At 41.8% G+C, this 24,878-nt stretch overlaps 1 protein-coding gene across 1 annotated transcript; it reads left to right on the top strand.

Annotated features, from left to right (window-relative positions):
- The first annotated feature begins 684 nt into the window (after positions 1-684).
- Positions 685-14,405, top strand: calm3a (calmodulin 3a (phosphorylase kinase, delta)). The gene is made up of 6 exons (XM_080007425.1): positions 685-896; positions 7,673-7,703; positions 8,067-8,210; positions 8,893-8,999; positions 10,752-10,887; positions 12,609-14,405. Exons 1-6 carry the CDS (start codon positions 894-896, stop codon positions 12,635-12,637), a joined length of 450 nt encoding a protein of 149 aa, XP_079863551.1. The 5' UTR covers positions 685-893; the 3' UTR covers positions 12,638-14,405.
- Positions 14,406-24,878: the final 10,473 nt, after the last annotated feature.

The raw sequence follows: 24,878 nt of genomic DNA, 5'->3' as shown, positions 1-24,878 counted from the left end.
TTATGCTAAAACAGTGAAGAATAATGTCAACGTTACCACTACAATGAAATGGTTGCATACCAGTGCTTTTGTACTGCAGTCCCCGCCGCAATCGGGGAGTCGGTGTCATGATGTTCATTGTCAGACGTTACCACGGCCAAACTGGGCCGCGGTGGGTGGAGGGTGTCGAGAACTGAGAATTTGAGTCATTTATTATTGATGCAAGTAGCCAAGGACCCCGGGAGAGGGAGACAAACTATGAATGAAACGGTTTCACTTTCGCCGATAAACGTCTTGGGGCGTAAGCGAAAGAACAGACGTTTACATTTCTTAACCTACATGTGAGTACATTCGGGGGGGGGACCCCAAACGGTTGAAACAAATGGTACCTGGTTAATGCACCGCTAATGCACCGCACACAGACAGACAGACAGACAGACACACACACACACACACACACACACACACACACACACACACACACACACACACACACACACACACACACACACACACACACACACACACACACACACACACACACACACACACACACACACACACACTCGGGCAGATCGAGACGTTACAGACGTACAACGTTGAAGTCGCGCGGACACGCTTTGGTCGCTGCGGCGCTTCCTGGGCCGCGCGCGTCCGGTCCGAGAGCCTCGCGCCGAGGCCGCGGGGCGGGACTGTGACGTCACCGCGGAGGGGTACGGCACCACGGGAGACGGCGCGGTGATGCGACAGAGCCCCGAACTGACAGCCCGCTTTCACGTCGGCAGCGTTTGCTAGCTTCGGAGGCGTTCAGTTCACAGAAACAGCCCGGCACACACGCCCGAGGCACCCGGACAAGCAGCGAATACACGTTATAACCCTCCCGTTTCCCCGGTGACTGAACGTTCAACGGCGCAATGGTAGGTGCTTTAACTTTCTGCTAGCATGCTAGCTAGCTGGGGCAACTGGCATGGTTGAAAGGTTCCGACTCTTTTTTTTTTTGTTGTTGTATTTTTGTATTTTTGTATCTTTTAAATTTCCCTTCGCGTTCGGTTCTGGACGTGTCACTCGAATCCAAAGCGATTCGTTCAATTTTGACGACTCTCGGTTCGTTTAATTCATTTGGTGTAGACGCACCGGGCGCGGGGACCTGTGGCGAGCGGGAGTCGGAGCAGTGTGTCCTGGCCGCCGTGTTGAGAATGGAATCTTCTCGATCGTTCAGTCGTTTGGTTCGAGACAAAACGACGTATTTAATGCGGGAGAACGCGAACCGTGGCTCGCGGAAAATGTCTCGGCCCCGAATCACCTCCAAACCGCTCACTTCGGCAAGAGAAACGCGCGAATCCGCCAAAAATGAAACCGGTCACATGCAGCATGAATTACGGCCGGAACGCCTTGGGGTTCTTCTTCTTCCTTTTCTTCCTTTTTACCGCCTCGCACTTGTATAACTGAATCCTCCGTGGTATTTTTTTAGTTTGTAAGCCGAGGATTCACTCTCCTGCCGCTGTGGCTCCCGGGTCACATCCACAAACGCTCGTTCGCTCCGACCCTCGCGTCATGACCAGAACGTCCGCGGGAGGATCGGTCCGAGCGGCTGCGTTGGAGAATCGACCCCGGCGCCAGATTCGCGTCAGTCTTAAAAGGATGCACTGTCGGGCGGCCGTCGGGTTTTTAACCAGCCGCGTGGGTACATTGGGGCCGTGGCTGGTTTAAAAAGAAAAGAACCCAGAACGGTTTGGGAATTAGTCTTGCGCCATGCAGGTATTATAGAGCTGACTCTCACTTGGCACCATCTAACTGCGGATCAGGAGGGTCCCTGGGGTGTGTGTGTGTGTGTGTGTGTGTGTGTGTGTGTGTGTGTGTGTGTGTGTGTGTGTGTGTGTGTGTGTGTGTGTGTGTGTGTGTGTGTGTGTGTGTGTGTGTGTGTGTGTGTGTGGAGCTCACACTTAGCGCGACGTTATTGACGCCACTGTTCACGTCCTACTGTTTGGGCTCCATCCCGGGCAGTGCACCGCGTGTATGTCAGTGTGGAGCCACCGTGGCGCGACAAGCCGAACGGGGTCGTCACAACCGCGCTTACGTAACAGGGATGGCGGTGGCGGTTCGGTGTGTGTGTGTGTGTGTGTGTGTGTGTGTGTGTTCTCCGTGCCGGGGACCCTCGGATCTGAACGCGATGTGAGCGCGGGAGCGTCTTGAGATGTCTGCTTTCCCCCTCCCTTTTGACGCTGCCCCACATTGCACCACAGCGTAGCACCGCAGTCTGCACCTCCCGAACGAGCCTCTTCCTCCACCCCTCCCTGTGCCCCCCCCCCCCGCATTGAACCAAACCGCGCTTGGTGCAGTCCGCAGTCAGTGCTTTACAAATGCAATGTGAATCCTAAAGAGCATTAATTTTTTTTTCGTTGGGAAATTATTCCTCGCACATTACCCACCCCCCTTCATCTGACAGTATTTTTTTTTTTTTTTTGAATTCACATTTTCTCCCCCAAGGATTAAACGATTTTGAAATAATGTTTTTTTCCCCAAGTGATCCGTTTGGACCATCTGCAACACCCTTCCCGCACACATCGCCCTCAAAGTTACTGGACTCAACTGGACAGAAAATATCGATTCAAGATGTTTATTCATCACATACATATTCATGCATGCATACGTATATGCAGTGAAATGTCATTGCAACGCACCTGGAGATTATGCATCATAAGTACTAACACAATAGCTAACTAATTACTTTAATATTAGATATTAAAATATAATATATATAATAATATAATACTAATATTTAATATTCGATTGTGCAGGTGCATGTTCTCCAACACAGTGGTGCAAAACAACCATTTATCTTTATTTATCTATCATTACATTATATCATTTAGCAGACATTTTAATCCAAAGTGACTTGCAATAAGTGCATTTTGTCAGTAGTAGTCAAACAGTCAGATATAACAACTTATTAGATAGATATTACAAATATAAGCATCGCAACTGGCTAAAGCTTCCCTAGGAATTAGTACAATTGGTAGAGTTCGAGGTTGTAATTGGTTTTACTTTAGTGAAAAGGGGTAGAGCTCATTCTGAGTTAGAGAGGAGTGAAGGAGGGATAGGGCCATACAAACCAAATAGAAAGCAGCACACGTTGTTGTTCTTTTTTTACTCATTGGACTGTAGCCCTTTTATGTCCCCCAACAGTGAACAGTGTTGTTCTTTCATCTGGACACTGCTTGCTTCAGCACCATTGACTTGGCAGTGGGTAGAGTGGACGCAGTGGACTGCAGTCCCCCCCGTCCCACCCGTCCCCCCCGTCCCCCCTTCTCCTTGTGGTGGTGACTCACTAAGACGGAGCAGTGAAACACATGGCTCCACCACATTGGGCAGGAGAAATGTGGTTCTAATCCGTTTGAATTCTCTTCAGTTGGAAGAAAATTAGAAGGAAAAGTTTGCGTGGTTCATTGACCGTAGTTTGCGTTTCCCCAAACTCATGAGAACCAGAAACAGAAATGTGCCACGTCATGGGTGTTGTCACAATAAAATGGAATGACAGTTCAACATTTGTAGTTCAACATATGGTTGAATACCACACTTACAATGCAAGGTCCTATACTGATTCAAGATTTCACTGTATTTTATCCTAATTTTGAGCTCTTGATAGTTTAAATTTGTTGAAATTACATTTAAATAAATGTAATAATGAACCATTATGACATACATTTCACGAATGTAATGCTTTTTAATTAACTGTACATCAATATGTTTCATTAAATATAATTAACTGTACATCAATATGTTTCATTAAATATCCACTAGAGGTTTATTTTCTCGATAGGCGAGGTTGCTAAGCTAAACGTGTCAAGGTATAAGTTAATTTGTGACTGTTTAACGCATCTGTAATTGTATTCAATTACACCATCCTACCAACTCCACCAGGAATGCACTGATAAACCAAAGGATCTGGTTGGTGTGAGGCATAGCGTCACACACAACACTGGTATAACATGGCTGCGAGCTCAGCCACTATTTTAGGCGCAGCATATTTTAGTGTTTACCTTATATTCTCTAATTTCATGTTGGGTAATTTGTTTTTGTGTCAGACCACATGATTGATCTTGGGAAACTTTTATTTGTTTATTTTTAAACCTGTGCTGTCAGCATGCTAGGCATATAACACAGATTATTTTGTATGTCATTAAATCTACAACAGAGTTATTCTGCAAGTGGAGTTCAACTTCTCAACCTGCAATGCAACTCTTTATTATTATTTTTTAGTCATCAAGAACCGCAGCAATAACTCTGTCCTGTGGACGACCTGTAGGATGACAAGAGCACACACAGCTTTTTATCACACAGAACCGCCACCAATCCCCCCCTTTGAAGAACGATCTTACCATGTTTTGGTAACGTCAGGCACAGACCGCAGGCCCGGAGCCAGGTCCCGTGCCAGGCCGACACCCTGCCCACCCTGCAGGCACTGTGCCGGGCCCCAACGCCCACGATCTTGGGACCCTTTCTGATGAAACAAGTCGCTGAAGAACATTACAATCTTGATTTTACATTTTTGGTTTTATATAAATTATCAAAAAAAATTTTTTTTGTTTGTTTCCATTTTAATTAACGATAATAACCATAGGCCTTCTATTTAAATATTGTATTTCCATCAAACGATTTTCATCTCTTGACTATCACATTACGGTCATAGGCCACAGCAAAACATGCATTTGGTATTTAGCCCTGATCACATGATGTACTGTCTTTTATTCTGAAAATAACAAATGGACAATGTAAAGAATAGATGGGGCAAAGAACAAAGCAATAGTTAGCAAAGAGGTTAGGGCTTTTTGAATGAACCAAGCCCTCACGTGAACTTAAATAGAGTGGTTTTAAGTGACTGTAATAGTCAGTGTGCTACATTGGTGACCCTGTTCATGTCTCAGTAATTATAGTAGGCGTGTGTATTTTGGGCAGTGGAGTATTTATATCAGTCCCTCATCACACTTCCTCAGCCTGAAGTGCACATGCTGACTGGTTCAATGGCCTGGTAAGGCCTCATGTGAGGATGCCAAAAAAGGATTCGGGATCCAGTTGTAAAACTCCCAGTTGCCAACTCTCCAATTCCTATTAAAAGTGCTAAACATTCTATCAGGAGAGGACATTTTACTATGAGCTTGAGGGAGTCTGAATCGAATGGACATAAAGGAAATACCAAGGCAATTATTTTTTAAATTTTTATTTATTTTTTTATCACATTTTTGATCTATGTTCATTTCAAGACAAGATTGCTTGAACTCAAACATTTGCTCGTTTGGTACAAAAGCTCTAAGACAGTGTTTTCTGCTAATTTCCAAAAAAGGAAAGAAGCAGAAACCCTCTTGGCAGTTTTAAAATAGCTTTAGTTTTGATCTTAGTATATGATGAGGTGCCAGAACTTTGTGGATAATGTACTGGGGCCTCAAATAAACTATTGTAAATTATAAATTATTGTGTAACATGGAAGCACTACCAATGTAAAGCAAGTGCCCCTTTGACCTGTATGGGACTCATTTTTGACTTTGAAGAAATACTGAAATATATTGTTCAACATAGATTACCTTTCCATTTTTTTTTTTTACAGTTTTGGTGCCTCATTGAGCTCTTAAATTTTTCAAATGTCTTAAGCAATAATCTAGATCTTTAAAGATGGTTCCACAGCTCATTATTTACTGTTCACTATTAGGCATATTAAAGATTAGTAGGTATGTGACTACTAAAATCAATATCAACTGTGACAGAAAGAGACAGAATTTAATAATACACAAGATCTGATCTTAAATCTCCTGGGGGGGGTAAACACAGAAGACCCAGGCTAGGAAAACAACTTCACACACCTGTCGCTGTGCTTAAGGGGGTACCTCAAGCGGTGCCATCATACATCTCCCTAAACCAGCTGCAGAAAGCTTAGTTTGCTACGGTTATTTCACTGCGGTTAGGAAGTGGTTATCCTTTTTCACGACAATTCTTAGATATCTCCCCACTACACCTCCAGATGGCTCAACAGTGGTGTTCCAGAACCACCCCCCTCTATACCCACACGGCGCCAGACCTGCACAGTGAAAATTCTCATCTCCCTCACATCCTCAAACATAACTGTTCACTCGATCAAACGCACAATTCGCTCGCTCTCCAAATACAGCACTATGTCAGGTCTCAAGGTAGTGGGCACAATTATCTGTGGAACCTGGAGTTTTGTGCCAGGATCTGCCAACAACCCTCAGTCCCTTGCCCAGTTTTCCAGAGTTACAACTACAAGCCTTTACTGGGACATTGCAGTAGTTTCCTCCCCTAAAAAAAGTCAATTGTTGTGTTTTCTTTGATAACATGACCCAAATGAGCCTTTACGCTTTTGCTTGCTTTGAACTACAATTGCCAAACACTTAGAAATATGGTTATGGTGTAGAGACCCTGGGCCAGATTAAGCCTACAACATCACAAAATGTGCTTCAGTGTCGCTGTGCCTGCACACAACTGACAACTTGCATCTTCACCCTCCCACTGATCTGATTGAGGTTTTGTGTTGGAGGCACATCATAGGCTGCTCCAAGGAGAAACTTAATACGACTGGTCTCCATGTTCCACAAATCTCACCAGCTAATCTTCCTCCTCTCTACACTTTCCCAATTCATCCACTGACCTTGTTTTGCCTCTGAAATTGCCCTTGCACTCCTACCAGCTTCCTCCTCCTGCCGAATCTCACCGGCAATATAAAAAAAAACGTATAAGTTCAGGCACTAATTGAATTTGAACGTGGCCCCTGTCCCTTCTGAATTATTAGTTTATTAGTGTGTTGGAAATGATCCTCTTTAGATTGTTTCTCTCTAGTTTGTAGAGAGAGAGAGAGAGAGAGAGAGAGAGAGAGAGAGAGAGAGAGGAGAGAGAGAGAGAGAGAGAGAGAGAGAGAGAGAGAGAGAGAGAGAGAGAGAGAGAGAGAGAGAGAGAGAGAGAGAGAGAGAGAGAGAGAGAGAGAGAGAGAGAGAGAGAGAGAGAGAGAGAGAGAGAGAGAGAGAGAGAGAGAGAGAGAGAGAGGATTTCTTCACCATGGTTGAGACAGCTGTTCACCTATAAGGACAGCTCTCTTTGTAGCCCAGACTTCCTCCTTTGTACCGTTTCTCTCTTTAGATCGTTCACGGTGTGTCAGAGAGAGAGAGAGAGCATGGCCTTGTGATTTTTTTTCTTTTTTGGTTTATTTTAAAAATCTTTTTAAATGTCAGGAAAGAATAAAAGTCCAGTAAAATGGTTAAGTGTGTTTCTTTTGAGGGAGACATGTCTTTGTTGGGCTTTTCTGAAACCCAGAGGCTGAAAACATTGATTAAAACAACATTATTATTAATGAGGTTTTATTCTCCACGTGATTTGTCATTCTAACATTTTTTTAACATTTGTTTGTGAGAAAGTGGCCATGAGCCATGTTGCTCTGCCATATTGGTAAATATTCCCCAAATTATACAAAACAGTGCATGTTGGTTTCATGATTTTCAACACAATAAAATCATTCATGCAACACAAATGTAATAGGAAAAGTATAGAAATAAAAAAAACAACAACCATTGGCATCTGTGCAATAAATTTGGAAGATATGGAAGAAATTGGGGGGAACCACAGTTTCTGACCACAATTAAAGTATTATTGTCTCAAACAATATGTGATTCTTGTGTCTCTTTTTTTTCAGGCTGACCAACTGACTGAGGAGCAGATTGCTGGTGAGTACCCCTGGTTAATAAAGTGTAACAGCTTCTCTGTTACTAACCAAATAAAATAACAATTAAAATATGTAAGAGTTTATAAGACAGAGGAGCTGTCAGCTCTCAGCCAAGGCTGTTTATGCTTTTTCTTGTATTGCAAGTATTTCTGCATAATCACAGATAAAATATCATCCACCATTCCCTTGGCAAATGGAAGACATGCAAGCTTGGAATATCTCCTACTCATTTGTTTTCCTAACAAGAGCACGTTACAGCACGTTAGGGGATTTTTTTTTCAGCTCAGATGCATGCTTAAATACCAAGTAATGGAGTCGTTTGCTTGTTCACTGGACTGATCGTACCATGTCTGTACCCAAACAGAGTTCAAGGAGGCTTTCTCTCTGTTTGATAAGGATGGCGATGGCACCATCACCACAAAGGAACTGGGGACTGTCATGCGCTCTCTGGGACAGAACCCCACTGAGGCTGAGCTGCAGGACATGATCAATGAGGTGGACGCTGATGGTGAGAAGAATAAATTAATGATGCACTCTTAAGAGCGCCCAATAAACAACAATTAAGATTCAAAGGACATATTAATATATTTATATATTCGTGGAATAATTCAAATCGTACAATTTGTTATATTCAGATTTGTGTGTTTAGTTCTCCAGCTTTCCAAGAGGTTATCTCCTAAATGATGATTTAGTCATTTGAGCCAATACATCATTAGGACATGTGCCTTGCTGTGTCATTGTGCATCATTTTTCAAATATGTGCATAATTTTTCCATATAATATGATCGTTGTCTTCCACTCGTTGCAACATAAACAAGCATCAGTTACAGCTGCTCCCTGTTTGGAGAGAGCTCTGGTAGTCTAAATGCTTCATTAGTACGTTTGCCTATTGTCCTTTCTTTAACTTAGAATTACAGCTGGACTCATTTTTGTCATGAATTAGCCACGCCCAACTAAAAATCAGACATTGCCCACAAACATGATGTCACACGATGGAGACAGGACAGAGCTCGCGCAACAGTGAATGGCGAGTAGAAGAGATGCTCAGAGTGTGTTTTCATTTTATATTTATATTTCTTTACTACTTGTATGAAACAAAAGACGTGAGCATAACTACCTCCTGTCGCGGCGGAGCGGACAGCGGCGCCTCCCATCATTGCCTCTAGTTATTGTCATGTTCTCTTGTGTAGGCAATGGTACAATTGACTTCCCCGAGTTCCTGACCATGATGGCCAGGAAGATGAAGGACACCGACAGTGAGGAGGAGATCAGAGAAGCCTTCAGAGTCTTTGACAAGGTACACCATCAAGATCAGCAGATACTCTGCTACCTAGCAGCTTTTTAATATTTATACTGTATAATATCAAAATTGGTATTTGAAATTGGAAACTTGCTGCTTTCATTATGTAAAAAAGTTTATTTTTTATTTTTTATGAGATTTAAGAAAACATGTATTTTCAGCTCAGCACAGACAAGGAACAAGTTGATCAAAATTACCTTATGTTTCTAACTACGTCTGCACGAATTGAGTTTAAGATAACGGTCAATTTGTCATGATGACATTATCACAAATTGATCATCATCCTTATGCAATTGATCAGAATCTGTTTGCGGTGCCAATCTCGACATCTGTTCATTTTCCGTGAACTTGTAACGGGTCTTAAAGGTACCTCCCTTGCATCATTTTAGTGCATTGCCTTCAATGGATTTTAACTTAAGGTGGGCAAAATTTTCTTGTAATTGGTCTGTCAGAAGTAGTGTACTGTGATGGAATAAAGTCATATTATATTGACAATGCATACTTCACTTAGTGCAGTATTCCATATTGTCATCACATATTGTGATGACTATTTTGTAGTAAGTTAGTGTTAACAAGAAAATAGTACCTAAAATTATATTTGAAAACTTTTTAGTTTTATTCAAAGTTGCCGTTGGCAGCGTGATGATCTGTTTGATTCTTTAGCATAAAATGTGGAATGTTAACACATCAATGTGTTGAGACTTATGATTATCATAGTACATTTTTCCCTCTGTCTCAGTCCTAAATTCACACTTTTAGGAAGAGCTCATCGACCAGGATGTCCATTGTCAGCCTCCCCTTCTCCGACACAGGGGTCATTTGCTTCGGGCTAGTGTGTACCTCTTCATGTTTTCTAAAAAAAATATATTTGGATTGAAACAACTTCCCTCCATTGTTTCTGGAACATAAAACAATACCCATTTTATTTATTGACTATATACACACACCAGTTATTAGGCTAATTTATCTTTCCTCGCCGTCTCTTCCTGCTGGTTTGTGTCGGCCAGTGGGCCTACTAATGTGATTTGTCAGGCCACATGTTAGTTATTTCTACTTGTAGCAGTGAGCAGATACTTGAAGGGCCAGACCGTGAGGAGAATAGAGTGGATGATGATGATAACACTGATATCATTCTGTTGACTGGATTTTGTTTCTCTTTTTAACATTTGTCAGTGAGAAGCCCTAATTATCTGATGGAAAGTTTGAGATAACGATGGCTTCTGTGAAAGCTGGTTCACCTGTGTAGATGCAGTCAAATAGAATGAATACACAATTTCAGGAAAAAAAATATTGACTCTTTAAAGTTGTTGGGGATCTGGAATCAAAAATTATGTCCCCAAATATTTTCTCATTGTTGAACCAATCGTTAACATAAAATTGCTGCGACCATTTTCTGATTTACTCCTGGGTATTTAACCAGGCACTATCATTGCCATTAGGACCTGGGCAAGAGAAGCAGAGTTCCAAAATCCTGCACATAAACTTATCAACAACCAAACAATTGCACAAACATCACAGACAAGCTAAAATATAGCAAGTAGAGCTCATAAAGGGAACATAATATATTTATTGCATTTTCACTCCATGGTGACAGTTACGTAATTGACATTTGAATATTGACATTCATGACTCACAATTTGATAAGGCCAATCACAGGTGTTGATATATCCCCCAAATATTGCAGACTACAGCTCAACATATCCTGAATTGCAGTTGTGAACGCTCACCCTTATCTGGCGCCCCCTGCAGGACGGCAACGGCTACATCAGTGCCGCAGAGCTACGACACGTCATGACCAACCTAGGGGAGAAGCTCACCGACGAGGAGGTGGATGAGATGATCCGTGAGGCCGACATTGACGGGGATGGGCAGGTCAACTACGAAGGTGAGGTGTTTTTATCTGCCTCTCACTCGCTGCGGTCACCCACCGCTCATTTCTCCTTGAGCCTTGTCCTTTCTGCTTCTTGAATAATTGAAGAGCCTTCCTGATTGAATAACTTATACACCAGTGATGACTTTGTCCAAAAGCGCGCATAGAATCACATTTTAAGGAACCAAAACAAATTTATACATATTTTATTATAATAAAATGGTGGTATGAGATTGCACAGCTGATAAAACTTTTCTAAAAGTCAAAAAACAGTCTCAGAAACAAGGCCTGTCTCCATTATCCTTGAGTAGGCTTTCATTTCCATTCCTACCTGCTGAGACTGAATCAATCCATCTAATCGAATCGGTTGATTAACTCGTGAACTTGTTCTCTGGTATTATGTTATAGCGCCGACACGGCTCTCCCGTTGAAAGCACTCCAAAGCAAGAAGGGATGCTGCATTCACGGGAACTCGGAAAACTGTAATTCAGTAGTCCCCACCTGTCGAGAAACAACGCTTGGCGTGTAGGGCGAGAAAGACAGCCGATGATGTCGAAGACAAACCATTTTATAGTAGAGAGTGGCAAGATCTAACAAGCCGGGAGCAGATGGAACCTTGTCATGACAAAGGCTCCCTCTCCTGTGTGTGTGGGGATGGATGATTTAACCCCTGCTCATCGATTGCTCTGATGAGCAACAGGTGCACAGTCACCCCGATCCTGGGCCCAATTAACTAGACCCAAGACAGGCGTGGCTGCTTAAATCACACCAACCCCACACTAGCGCTGCAGGAATTAAATTAAATTATAATTCCAATAATAATAATAATAATAATAATAATAATAATAATAACTTAAATTTGTATAGCACCTTTCAAAAAACCCAAGGCCGCTTAAATAAATATAAAAAAAAATATCACTATTCGAATGTTGAAATTGTTATTCGATTGTGTATTTATTTTTATAATTAATTGATTACAATTGATATGTTTGTTTGCGAATCAATTCACGTGATGAGCAATAAAGTTAAATATAAGTTCATCCAGTTGGTTGCACACATTAGAGAGAAATATTCCCGTAACAGTGTGCGAAGTCCGTGTCGGCGGAGGCGAACGAGCGGCACCGGCATCTTTCCCCGTGTGTATAAGGGAGCGTGCCCCTTTGACCAGAGTGTCCAGTAATCCCACAGATGTGGCGATGAAAGTGGAAAATAAACACGACCATCACCGACGGAATTTGCCACCGAACCGTGAGAACACGGTTTTCCAGCAGTGATCTGCTCTGCGGCGGGGCAGCAGCAGGAAAGGGAGTTAAATAAATACATCTGGAGTTTTTATTTGCTTTGTTTGGAGACGAGATCGGAGCTGCGGAACCGTGCGCAACGCCCCCCCTGCCCACAGTTATAAATTTGAGGATTCAAAATTATAATAATAATAATAATACGATGAATAATTATAATATATTCAAAATTAAAGATAAACCATACAGATTCGAATGGGATCACAGAGGAATATCTGTAGCCCTACCCCACACCAATGGTGACTTGGGGTAGCTCTCTTTTTCCACCATACATGTGTTTGCGTCCCTGATTGACTATAAATGGGAAACGACCGGTTTACAGCTTCTCAGATCTAAAATCCATTCCCCGTAAGAAACATCCGTGGTGGTAAATTCTTCATGTGTTGATTTTTCTAAGATGTTTATCCCCCCCCTCTGTGTTCATTTTCTCTTCCGCAGAGTTTGTTCAAATGATGACTGCCAAGTGAAGAGCGCGGCCAGCCTTTCTCTCTTAACATTGCTTGTCCTTCTGACATCACTCTGTCTTTAAGAAAGAAAAAAATATATCTCAAACCGACGATCAAAAACCACACAACTGAACCCCGACGTGATTAGACCGGATTCTGTAATTTGCGCATCAATGCATCCAGCGACTCCCGAGGCGTCTGTTTAGTCTCGTACCGACAGAAAATCCGCAGGGAAGTTAACGGAACCAACATTTTGAAGGGGGCTCCGAAAGCCCTTCTCTCCTCCCACCCAGATACCGCTGAGTCATCCCGGCTCCCGACTTAATTAGAGTGCAAGAGCGACACCGTAGAGGCAGAGGGGATAAGAGCCCCTGCCGGAGAGCGCTCAGAGCAAGCCGGCTTTGTCGAGTCATTCACTACAACCAAATTATGAACGTCTGTATCATAAAATCATCATCGTCGAATTGGGTTGTAGTACTCCTTGCATGCACCCTTTTCTGTCTCCCGTCAGAACAGGATGGTTCTGACGCCTTCTGAGAAAACTTAGCGGGTAGATGGGGTGTGTACACACTGAAGGTATATACATGCATATATAGCTATATATCTGTAACGTATGTGTCACATATGGTTATTGCAAGACAAATATATCTGTATGAGGTGGTGCATCGGTGCTAGGTTGGAGACAGGTTTTCTGTCAACCTTGTGAACAGTTTGTCGGGAGATTAAAAAAAAAAAAAAAAAAAATTATAATAATAATAATAAATAAACAAGCGTGGTTCTTTTCTTTCTTTTCTGTCGTTTGTCTTTTCAGGGTGGGACTGGGGTTGTGTTTTGATTCGAAAATTCGGGCTTTCATTTCCCCGCAGCATTATTTGGAGGTGGAGTATTATGTTGTATAGATTGAGGATGTTTATTGTGAAAACATGAGGGGACTGCTTGCAAACAATCTGATTAAATATTAATGTAATGCTTTTTAAATGTTATCCAATATTAATGTATGAAATTCAAACATTTGTCACTAATTTTATATATATATATATATATATATATATATCCTACAAATTGCATTGCCTATTGTAGTAGTATAACCTGTGACATGTTTTTTTTCATTGTTTTTTAAATGTGCCATAATCTGAACGCCTCACCCTGCAAAATGACTTCTAGTTATTAAATAAATATAAGGTACAAATATATTGCACTTTGGTGTCAACCATGTATTGATATTTTTTTTAAATTATTTTTTGTTTTTAAACAAAAGAATAAACCAAATTTTGCTGTTGTGGCTGCTGCTAGAAAAACTTAAGTCCGTCAATTCTCGCCTGTTTGTGTCTCGTCCTAATCCTCATGTTGTAGTCCAGAGATTCCTCCTCCGTCTGCCTGCTGTTAAACTAAGCAGAACACACACACACACACTCGTACGCACGCATACCCAGATGTTTATTTCATCGGGGGAATATAATTACATTTGGTCTTTAAAGGTGGAAATTCTGATGGGGGACGGATAAGGGTGTAGCAATGGATTATGCTTCAGCAATTGGATGGGTTTGAGTGTTGACTGATTTTTAAAAGGAGAGTTTGCCAAGGTCAAAGCAGTTCATTGAAGCTTTAATCCAAGATGCAGCGTTGTTGGTGAGTGACTTTGAATGGGATGCTCTTGATCAAAACGGTCGCCAAAGGAAACGCTATCGGACTGTTAACTTTTGGAGGTAGCTTAAATGTAAAGATGTGTTTTTTTTTTTGTTTTGTTTTTGTTTTTTTCCCCATGATTCAATAAAGTGACTGAACAGTTTGCGCGCTTGGACTCGACATGTGTTGTGATCGAAATGCACTTTCAGTATACTCCTGAGGTGTCGTTTGTTTTGCCTTTGCTGGTCTGACAAAAACAAAGAGCCAATCTAGTCTTGTAAGCCCTTTGATTATTATACCAGCGGTTAGAAAGCAACTGCATATTTCGTCCCAATAAGTCTGAGACCAGGATGCTATTTGTCCAACTCCCCTTTCTCGCCAGACCAGGTGTCAGGGAAGGTGAGTAATCGCACGGTGAAGAAGACGGCCTCAGATTGGGTCAAGGCGGGTCGCCCTAACTCTTCGAGTGCCGCTATCCTTTGCGCAGGATAAATTTGTTGGCTCATGAGATTGCTACCGGAGCCGCTATTAATCCAGGTCATCGGAGGTCGTGGCCGTCCCGCCCCCCCCCCCCCCCCACACACACCTCCAACTGCAGACAGGAAGCGGTCGCCCTGCCGCGCGCAGAGGTAATCAACAGCCAATGGGTGGTGAGGTCTTATCAGGGTGAACGGAGGTGATTGGACGGGATGATACGCTTGTCAAACGTGCGGTAAGAAGATAATTGTCGCTCTGCCAACTGGGCAGAACTGAAACCTCAGTAAGATATAATTATAACCAGATAGAGGCTGCCAATCAATGTAGGCCTAACAATAAATAGGTCACATCATGGATGTACAGATTAGATGAGTATGGAGTTAAGGATAATTATTGAAAGCCTCAACACTGGCTTTAAATGTAGTACGGCCTCAGATTAATTAATACATGAATTTAGATAGAGATGGAATTTGTGATATAGAATATTTGCGCACATGGTTGGTTGGAATGTGAGCGGCCAGACCACATGAAGCATCATTTCTTTCAAATTTGCATGAATTATTTACAAAGACATACAGGCGCGTATTTGGACTCAAGGTCGCTGCTACTTTTTCTGGAATGTCTATTTTTATTTAACTTTTTGGTTGAATTAAGTTGCATCTGTTTTCTGGATGACCGACTGTGTGTGTGGCTGCATCTTCAACACTGGGTGGTGCTGTTCCGTTATTACTCCAACTAGAACCATTTGCCTCTGAACTACACACAGGGGGTGTGGGGAGGACAAAATAACACCCAGCAGCGTGTTTATATCAAGGACCCGATAAGGAGTCGAGGCAATCACCTAGTATAATTGTTGGACTGATGTCATGAAACTTCAGCTGAACTGTGTGTAGTGGGATATTGCAGCATCCTTTAAGACGAAAAGCCTCTAGTTCAGGGATCTCAAAGCCCGCTTAATTAATCCATACAAATTTACTTAATGTTTTCAGAATATAAAACTGAATCAAATTGAATGTGGCAAAGTTGAAGGAGTTACATGTCTACTATTTTCAACAGCCTTTTGATATTTCATTTTATTGTTTGAAATTGTATTATTAAATTATTTAATGTCATTTTTATAATTATGTCCCCTTATTTCCCATTGCCAGAATGCTTATTGTTGATGCAGAGGTTTAATTTATATGGTAAATAATCATAATTACCTTTTTTAATATATTTTTCATATAATCTATCTACTGTATTAGCCAATTCACTGATGCAGTAATGTACCTTTTCCCCTTGATGTTCAACATGCGAGGAGACGCTAGCCCCATACATTTACAGACCCGCTGCCATGTTCAACAGCTGGCAGCAGACAAGGTGGGTTGAAGGCTTCTTTCGGCTTTCTCCACACACAAACCCATCCATCCTTACGTAGGCCAGGGGAAAGATGACTCATCAGACCCATGACTCATGTTACTTTGGTCTATTGCTCAGGCGCCCAGGTTACCGAATTGCATCCCCGGTCACTTTCTAAAAGCCCCAGTCCTGCCATAAATTCCAGCTTGTGAAACATTTTTCCTGAGGCTGCGTCACACATTGTTGAGTAAATGTCACCTATGGATACACCATGCTCTCCACACGCACCTAATTTAATGCGTGATGTCCTACACCATCCTATATCTATATCAACACAAATCAGAGAATGAATGAAGAAACCACTTTTTAATTTATTTTATATTTTATTGTTGAGTCTTAAACTTAATGGAAGAAAACGTGAGCTTTTATTTTCTTCAGGTTAATGTCAATAACCCTCCATCACCCATCAATGCCTTGGATTCGATTGTTACTTTTATTAAATGGGGAGGAAAAAACCTGCCAGTAACATACTGGATTTACACCAGTAGAGACACAATTTGAACATTAAAAAAATATATTACAATGAAAGAGAAAATGCTTTGATGTTGACGTCGAGTAAAACAATTTTCTTAACTTTGATTTCTAAAACACTATGGTGGCGTCAGAATGACAGCAGACTAGTTAGCAAGCCAGTCAGTTAGGGCGTTCAAAAACACCAAACAAATTAAAGTGGTATTCCGCAAGATTATTTTGCTTAAAAGAAAAATCTCATTTTATACCTTTTAGTTACCACTCTTTGGGAAACAGCCATTCAACATATTAATTTTATATGGACGCGCTCCTCTCTGTGCCTTTTCCATGGTTGGGGGCAGGGTCGGGAATGCATAAGAAATGAAAACCAACCACAGGGGCAAGCTTTTGACAAAGCTTTAACAGCAGCTTGTGGTCAGTTAACTGTCGATATGGGTGAACACAGCAAAAAACATGGATGAAAAAAAAACGGCGACGATCAGTCGTCAATTCTTCTTTTCTTACAACGCTTGTTTCATAATGTGATCACAGCCGTGGCGATGTTAAAAGATGAACATTTGTTTTTTATCAGACCATGTGGGAGTCGCCCCCTTTTCGAGATGACGCGCTTCTGAATCGATGGCAGAAATTGACACGGGGCTCCCAAAGTAATAACAGCCTCGTCTCAGGCCTGAGTGGTTTGCTTTCAGAAGGACGTTATTACTCTGCTGTCGAAACCTTAACGCTGCTCCAGTGGATTACACATCATTTGTGGAACGACGGGAAGCCTTTAATGGGTTCCCATAAGTCGCCGGCCAAGTCACGCCGGTCGGAGCGTGAGGAACAGAAAACAATAACATTGGGAGTAGTGTTTCTCTGGAAAATAGTTTAGGGAATAATCGTGCGTTAACAGCTCTGATTCCAGGGAAACCCCTCAGTTCAAGGCTTAACGCTGAAAAACACCCCAACTAAATCAAGGATGTTTTTGATCGGTTCTTCATGCTTCCTTTTGCAACACAAAATGTTTTGTAGAATTATTTTACAGACTATAGTTATATAGTATTTCAGTATTTGCAGAGAACAATTCATAAGGTAAAACTGTTGACATCATTTTTAGCATATATATTTTTGTTAATAATTCAATAATCATAATACTGATGTATATAATCAATAATACATTGATTATAATATATTAAAATGCTAACTGTCATTATATCTTCTTTTTCTTTCCGCTGCTCCCGTTAGTCGCCACAGCGGATCATCTGCCTCCAATACCTTCTGTTCTGCGCATCTTCCTCCCTTACACCAGCCGCCTGCATGTCCTCCATCACCACATCCATAAACCTTCCCTTTGGCCTTCCTCTTTTCCTCTTGCCTGGCAGCTCCATCCTCAGCATCCTTCTCCCAAATGTAACTCATCTCTCCTACTCACGTGGCCAAACCATCTCAATCTCGCCTCTCTCCCTTTTTCACCAAACTGTCCAACCTGAGCTGTCCCTCTAATGCTCTCATTCTTAATCCTGTCCGTCCTTGTCGCTCCCGATGAAAATATCAACATCCTCAACCCTGCAGCCTCCAGTTCAGCCGCCTGCCTTTTTGTCAGAGCCACCGCCTCTAAACCGTACAACATGGCTGCTCTCACTACCGTCCTGTAGACCTTCCCCTTCACTCTTGCTGGAACCCTTCTGTCACAGAATCACTCCGGACACTCTTCTCCACCCACTCCACCCTGCCCGCACTCTCTTCTTCACCTTCCTCCCGCACTCTCCGCTGCCTTGGATGGTCGACCCCAAGTACTTGAACTCCTCCGCCTTCTCCACCTCCGCTCCTTGCATCCTCAGCTTTTCGCCGCCCTCCCTCCCATTCAGGCCCGTGTGTTGTGTCTTACTCCTGCCGACTTTCATTCCTCTTCTCTCTAATGCATGCCTCCACTTCTCCAGGCTCCCCTCAACCTGCTTCCCTACTCTCGCTACGGATCACAATGTCATCCGCGAACATCATAGTCCACGGAGACTCCCGCCTGATCTCATCTGTTAACCTGTCCATCACCACTGCAAACGAGAAAGGGCTCAGAGCTGATCCTTGATGCAAACCCACCTCCACTTTGAATGCCTTCGTCACGCCTACGGCACACCTTTACACATGTCAGACTGCCCTCATACATATCCTGTAGCACTCTTACGTACTTCTCTGCCACCCCCCACTTCCTCTCTCGGCACCCTATCGTATGCTTTCCCTAAATCCACAAAGACGCAGTGCAACTCCCTCTGGCCTTCCCTGTCCTTTTACTTAAGCATTCTCAAAGCAAACATTGCATCTGTAGAACTCTTTCCTGGCATGAAATATCATAATATAATGATAACAATACATACTAAAACTAATGTTTTGATGAATGTGAATATTTAATATATATTGTTGTTATTATTAAATTAGAATAAAGAGGAATTTTTCCTCTTAGTTAAGTCTTAAGACAGAAATTGTCCCGCAAACCAAAACAAACAAAGGTGAACCTGGCGTGGTCATCATCACTATTATTCTGTTTATGTTTCTTTCACTGGGGAAATAAAATGGGTTTGGTAAAAAAATAAATAAATGCGGCAGCACATTATGCGCATCTAGTTTTTTTTTCTTTCTCTCCCATTGTGCGTATTTGAGTTAAGATCGTTATCCTTAATGTCTCTTGTCGCGCGTTACATTTTGCTGTTGTTCTTGGTATCAGTTCAGAACATGAAGCATTTGTTTTTAATCCAAGGAGACCTCCTGAAAGATAAATCAATGTTTCTCTCCTGTTTTTCATGCTCCCGTTGCAAACATTGTCAGATTATTCTACCGTGTGCGTGTGTGTCCTTACTATTGATTACACTTTATAATAGTTTTAAAGCTGTCATCTTTTATTTCTATTATGTTGAATTAAACTATGTATCTCCATTTTCTCCCTTCATAGTGGAAAGCTTCCTTCATGAGCAGCTTTTCATGCCTTTCGACCAACGTGAGAAATGTTATTTCAATGCTGTCAATGAAATAACATTTTTATGGACCATAATATAACTGGTTATTATGGATTATAGAGTCCCTTTTCAAGGAAAAGCCTGCAAAACACATTGAACAAAATAAAATGTCCTCCTCTTTTGTGGGTTTCAGCTGCTGGTCATAGGCAGGCTGATTTCATCTGGCAAATTGCTCTGGTTTGAACAAACAAGACGAACCTGCTGTTTGGCAACTCGTGCCTGTTATTTCAGATTGAAGAGATGCTTCCACTTTGATTTGGGGGAAACAATGTTGTCCAGACTATGGGTGTGCACCAACTTAAAATACCTTCTTTTTTTTTTAATCCTTAATGTCACAACACAACCTCCTACACGGAACATAATCAGTGGAAAACCAACGCATAATAAGATCATAGCCTCAATGAGAAAAATACATAATTCAGATTTCCTTGAGGAATTATGGTGCGGGAGTCATCCGGCGGTTTGTTGGCCACGTTCAGTCGATTTCTGGAAAAACAACTGTGGGGATTTTTTTTTTACGTTCTCTGAAATCAAGCCCAATCTTTACCCAGAGACACGTGTGTTCTCTTCATGAGTCGTTCTTGGCGGAAGAAAACAAGAGCCTCGTTCTAGCTTTTAATCCTTTCAACATGCACGTATTAAAATGTGCTTTTTTTTTTTGTTCCTTTAGTTTTCACTTACAGGCGACTGATCTGTAAACAAATGGATAAGCCCAGGCCAAAAGGAAAGGCAAAGGATGAAATCTATCCAGATATGCATCAACCCACAATCACATAATTTGACATCAGGGTCTCTATTGTGATAGTGACATCACTTGTGACATCCACAACTTTTTACGCATGCCTCTCGTCAAAAGACGTTTTTTTTTTAGTTTTTTTTTTATGACCATTTGAAAAAGAACTTTGCACATGGGGTGGTATGAGCTCGCGTCATGTTCAGAGGGTTGAAAAACTGCAGCAACGATGTCTCATTCAAAAGTAACACAGACGTCAGAGAGAAACGCTTTGGGTAGCTCATAGTAGATGTCAAACTGAACATTAAATACTCAGACAAATGAGTAAAAAAAAAAAAAAAGGTTTGATTGATGGATCTTTCATCCTGAATCGTAGCGGTCGGTCAAATTAACTTTTCAAACATTGGAAGACTGGTGTTGTGGGTAAATGGGAACGCTCAGTAAAAAGTCTGAGAAGCACTTTGAAACTAACAAGGCATCTGGATACATGGAAACAATTGTCAAGGCTGTGCCACAAATGACAAATGCAAATTCATGTAACCACACAAATTTGCAATCTGTGGTTTTCTGAATTGATATCACCCTCCTTAAATAAAATGGTACTGTATTCATTCATTTTATCCTCAGCATTCTACCAGAACATCGGAAGATCACACAGCAAAACAGGATCAGATTCAATAAAAAAAAAATAAATATATATATATATATATATATATATAGTTTATACAGTGGTACCTTGAGTTACGAGTGCACTAACATACGAGTTTTCCGAGTTACGAGCCGTCGTTCCGTCGATTTTTTGTATTGATTTGCGAGCAAAAATGTGAGTTACGAGGAGCGAGCTTCAGCTACGCTGCCGCTAGTTGGTGTGGCGAGCGAATGTGGCCAGCATCCCGCGTCTCACTCCTTCACTTCACGTAGTTACCTGAGTGTGGAAGCATCGCTTTTGTGTTTTGTGCTCGCGATTTGTGCTTTTTGTGCAGTTATTTTGCCAAAAATTTTTTAGAACCGTGGGTCCGAAAAGAAAAAAGTGCTGAGAAGAAGCGGATGATGTCCATTGACTTAAAGCGCAAAATAATACAAAAACATGAGAGAGGTGTGTGTGTAATGGAATTGGCGAGGCAGTGCGAGCGTAGTACTTCTACGATATGTACCATACTGAAGCAGAAGGAGACGATAAAGGGTATTACGCCAGCCAAGGGCGTTAAAATAATGTCTGCGCTGCGGACCGCTGTCCATGAAAAGATGGAGAATCTGCTGTTGGTGTGGTTGACGGAGAAGCAGCTCGCAGGAGATAGCGTGACGGAGGGTATCATCTGCGTGAAGGCAGAAGAGAGATCTACACATTTTCTTTTATTGTGTTTTATTATGTTTTTATACAATAATTGTTATTTATAAATATTTTTTTCTTATTTAAAAACACGTAAAACGGATTAATGGCATTTCAATTAATTTCAATGGGGAAAATTGATTTGCTATACGAGCAGATTGAATTACGAGCTCTGTCACGGAACGAATTAAACTCGTAAGTCAAAGTACCACTGTATATATCTTTTTCATCTTAAAGGTGCAATGTGTAGAATTTAGCGGCATCTAGCGGTGAGGTTGCAGATCACATCAAACTGAATATCCCTCCCCACACAGGCGCAACATAGGGACAATGGCCACGCAACTCGCGAAAAATGAGTTAATACGTGACAGGCCCCCTACTACTACTGTAGAAAAAAACATGGCGGTGAAACATGGAAGCCTCTGTACCCACTCCCTATGTAGATAAAAAAAATGCTCATTCGAAGGTAAAGAAAACACAGCAATTCCTATCTTCATGGGATTATACACTAATTAAAGCATACGTACTGTAGAAATATTATCCATTTCTGCCAAGTCCGTTCTGTAAACTCCACACACTGCACCTTTCATCAATAGATTAAGCAAGCAAGTGAAGTCTACAGTTCTGTATGTTATGGAGAAAGAGTGTGTGTGTGTGTGTGTGTGTGTGTTTTTAAGTGTGACTGTAATGTCTACAGGTTTTTGTGCTCGAGCTACTCTGGTGTTTGTTTAAATATGCCAAGCTGGTTTGCTTTATGGGCGGCATTTGAACATTTCCTTCTCAACTTGCCAGCAGACCTGGCCAGGGGTGAGCAAAGAATGTGCACGGCGCATCTCTCTTTTGTTACCTTAGCCCAACCCTTCAAAAGAACAAAACAGTAATTAAAATTAAAAAAAAAACAAAAAACACCCACCACTCCAAGCGTGTGTGGGGACATGTACTGTATGAGGTGGACATTAGCACTATGCTGGTTCTGCCAATTGCATTACACAGGCAGCAGCAGGAAAGAAGTAGAACAACCGGAGAGCAGAACAACCGTGAGGGAAAACAGAGCTACACAAATGTTATTAGCACATTGGCAGATCTCCATCAGATGATTATCGGCTGCAGCCGCTGATGAACTTGTTTCCAATGTCTTGGTTATGATTAAAACACCGTGACTGGAGAACACCAGCATGAACGGTTCCTTGGGTGCTAAATCATGATTATTACAGTGTGGCTCTGTGGAATACTCCATTCTGATTGGTCATTAGCGGCAGTTACTTCTGAATAATGACCATATCTCTAATTTCACATAAATTACAGAAAAAAACAAGTATATAATAAAATAATTTTGTCTCAATGCATTGTTATTTAGTGAGCAACCTAACAGGGTGATCAGGACCCCGACAGGAAGCTTATCTACCACTATGAACGGGAGTGCGGTGATACAGGATCGCTAACCATATTGCCAGGCTCTCTTTTACAAAGGAAAAAGCCTGGCACCGATGACGCCTCATTGGTCTGGAGCAGATCTATGCAACGGCATCCCTGTCCGCAATGTGTTTTTCGACAAAGACGTTGTAGTGGCCTTCAATGACCAAACTTGAGGAATTGTACAACATTGACACACTCTCATAGCTCCATGTTACAATACCCCTATGTTTGTCTGTTTCCTCTCCTGTTACGCTGGGGAATGTAAACGATGGCGACACCAGCATGCAGTTGCGGAGCCAGGAAACTTTCAACGGGGTGACCAGGATGGAACCAGTGGACATTTCAGGCTGGCACAGAAATCACTATTATATCAACATAAAAATGCATCTAACTCAAAAACAAGGGGCTATTTTGGGCACCGACAACACATAACTCTTACATTTTTTGGAATTCAGGCACTGGTGGAATAGATAAATGATCCTGCAGGTAAACTAACAAAGAAGCTTACACTATAGCAGATGTTTAGCTCAACAGCACTATGAGCTCATTCTCTATCACTGCAACATCAGGGAAACAGAGACACAGACGGATACATTATTAAAATTTTAATCAAAGTCTGATCACATTATGTCACCAATAAATATAATCAAAGAAAACCAAGAATTCTTGGTTCAGAATAAATGTCACACCTCAAAAAGCTGCAAAAACATTTGAAAGTAAATCACAATAGCCCATAAAAGACTGATAATAAAGGCCTTGCAAGGAATGAAAATGATGTAGTTGCATAAAGTAGAAGTATAATGCCAACATTATACTTATTACAAAGGCAATCATTTATTTTCTTTTGGATCCACCTGTCTCAGACTAATGCACTAAGGCAATAATATTCCCTTTTTAATTCCCCCGTTTGCAATATATACATATGACATGACTGTCTCACATTCAGCTTACAACAGCTGTATTCTGCGATTATTATGGTTTGTAGCAAAGCGATTCACAAAATCATCCAAGTCCAGGGACTTTGCTCGTCGAGACTCCACACTTACAACACCCAGATTGCTCAGTATGTTGTCATCTGCGGTAGATCTCAGGTAGTTCTTCACCAGCTTGAGCGTGGAAAAGCTGCGTTCACAGGCAGCGGTACTCACAGGTATGACAATGGCAATTTTGCATAATCTGAAGAGCTCGTGGAATACCTCTTGATGGAATACCTCTTTTGGCTCAATGATCTTGGTGAGATCTATGATGCTCAAGGGCTCCTGTATGCCGGATCCCACTTTCCTCTCGAGCATTCTTTTCATTTGGTGTACCTCATGTCTGAGGTCTTCTCTGTTGCATTCATAAAGAGAGGCACATGAAAACAGAGCCTCCTCTTGGCAAAATGTCACACTTGCAGGATTTAAGGCTTGGATACCCGTCATTATTTCACAATTTGGTTTTGAGAATCGTCTATTTAGCTCACTCAGAATGTTGTCAAGGACAGGGTGGAATATTCTGACACGAAAAGTGTCCTTAGTCTGCTCAAAACACTCACCTGATGGGGACATTACACCTTGTCCATCTAGCCTCCTGCTCTGTTTTGTCTTTCTTCTTTTCGGAATAGGCTCCACCTCAACACTGCACTGTTCGGCGGTATTTAAGACTTCTTTCCACAGCCCTTCGAAGTAGGACTCATCCCTGTAACCTTCAAAACTTTGCACAAGGGCTTCAAGGAGATCCATGGCGGAGCCTAAATCTAGAGACGGAGACTGAAGAATGTCAGAGAGACATCGTGTCTCGCCAAAAACCTTGGTGCACGTCACCAAAAGCCCGATGAACTGCAGG

The sequence above is a fragment of the Zeus faber genome (assembly GCF_960531495.2).
Source record: "Zeus faber genome assembly, chromosome: 9".
Classification (NCBI taxonomy): Eukaryota; Metazoa; Chordata; class Actinopteri; order Zeiformes; family Zeidae; genus Zeus; species Zeus faber.
The sequence above is the reverse complement of the archived record's forward strand: the minus strand, read 5'-3'. Positions and strand labels throughout refer to the sequence as shown.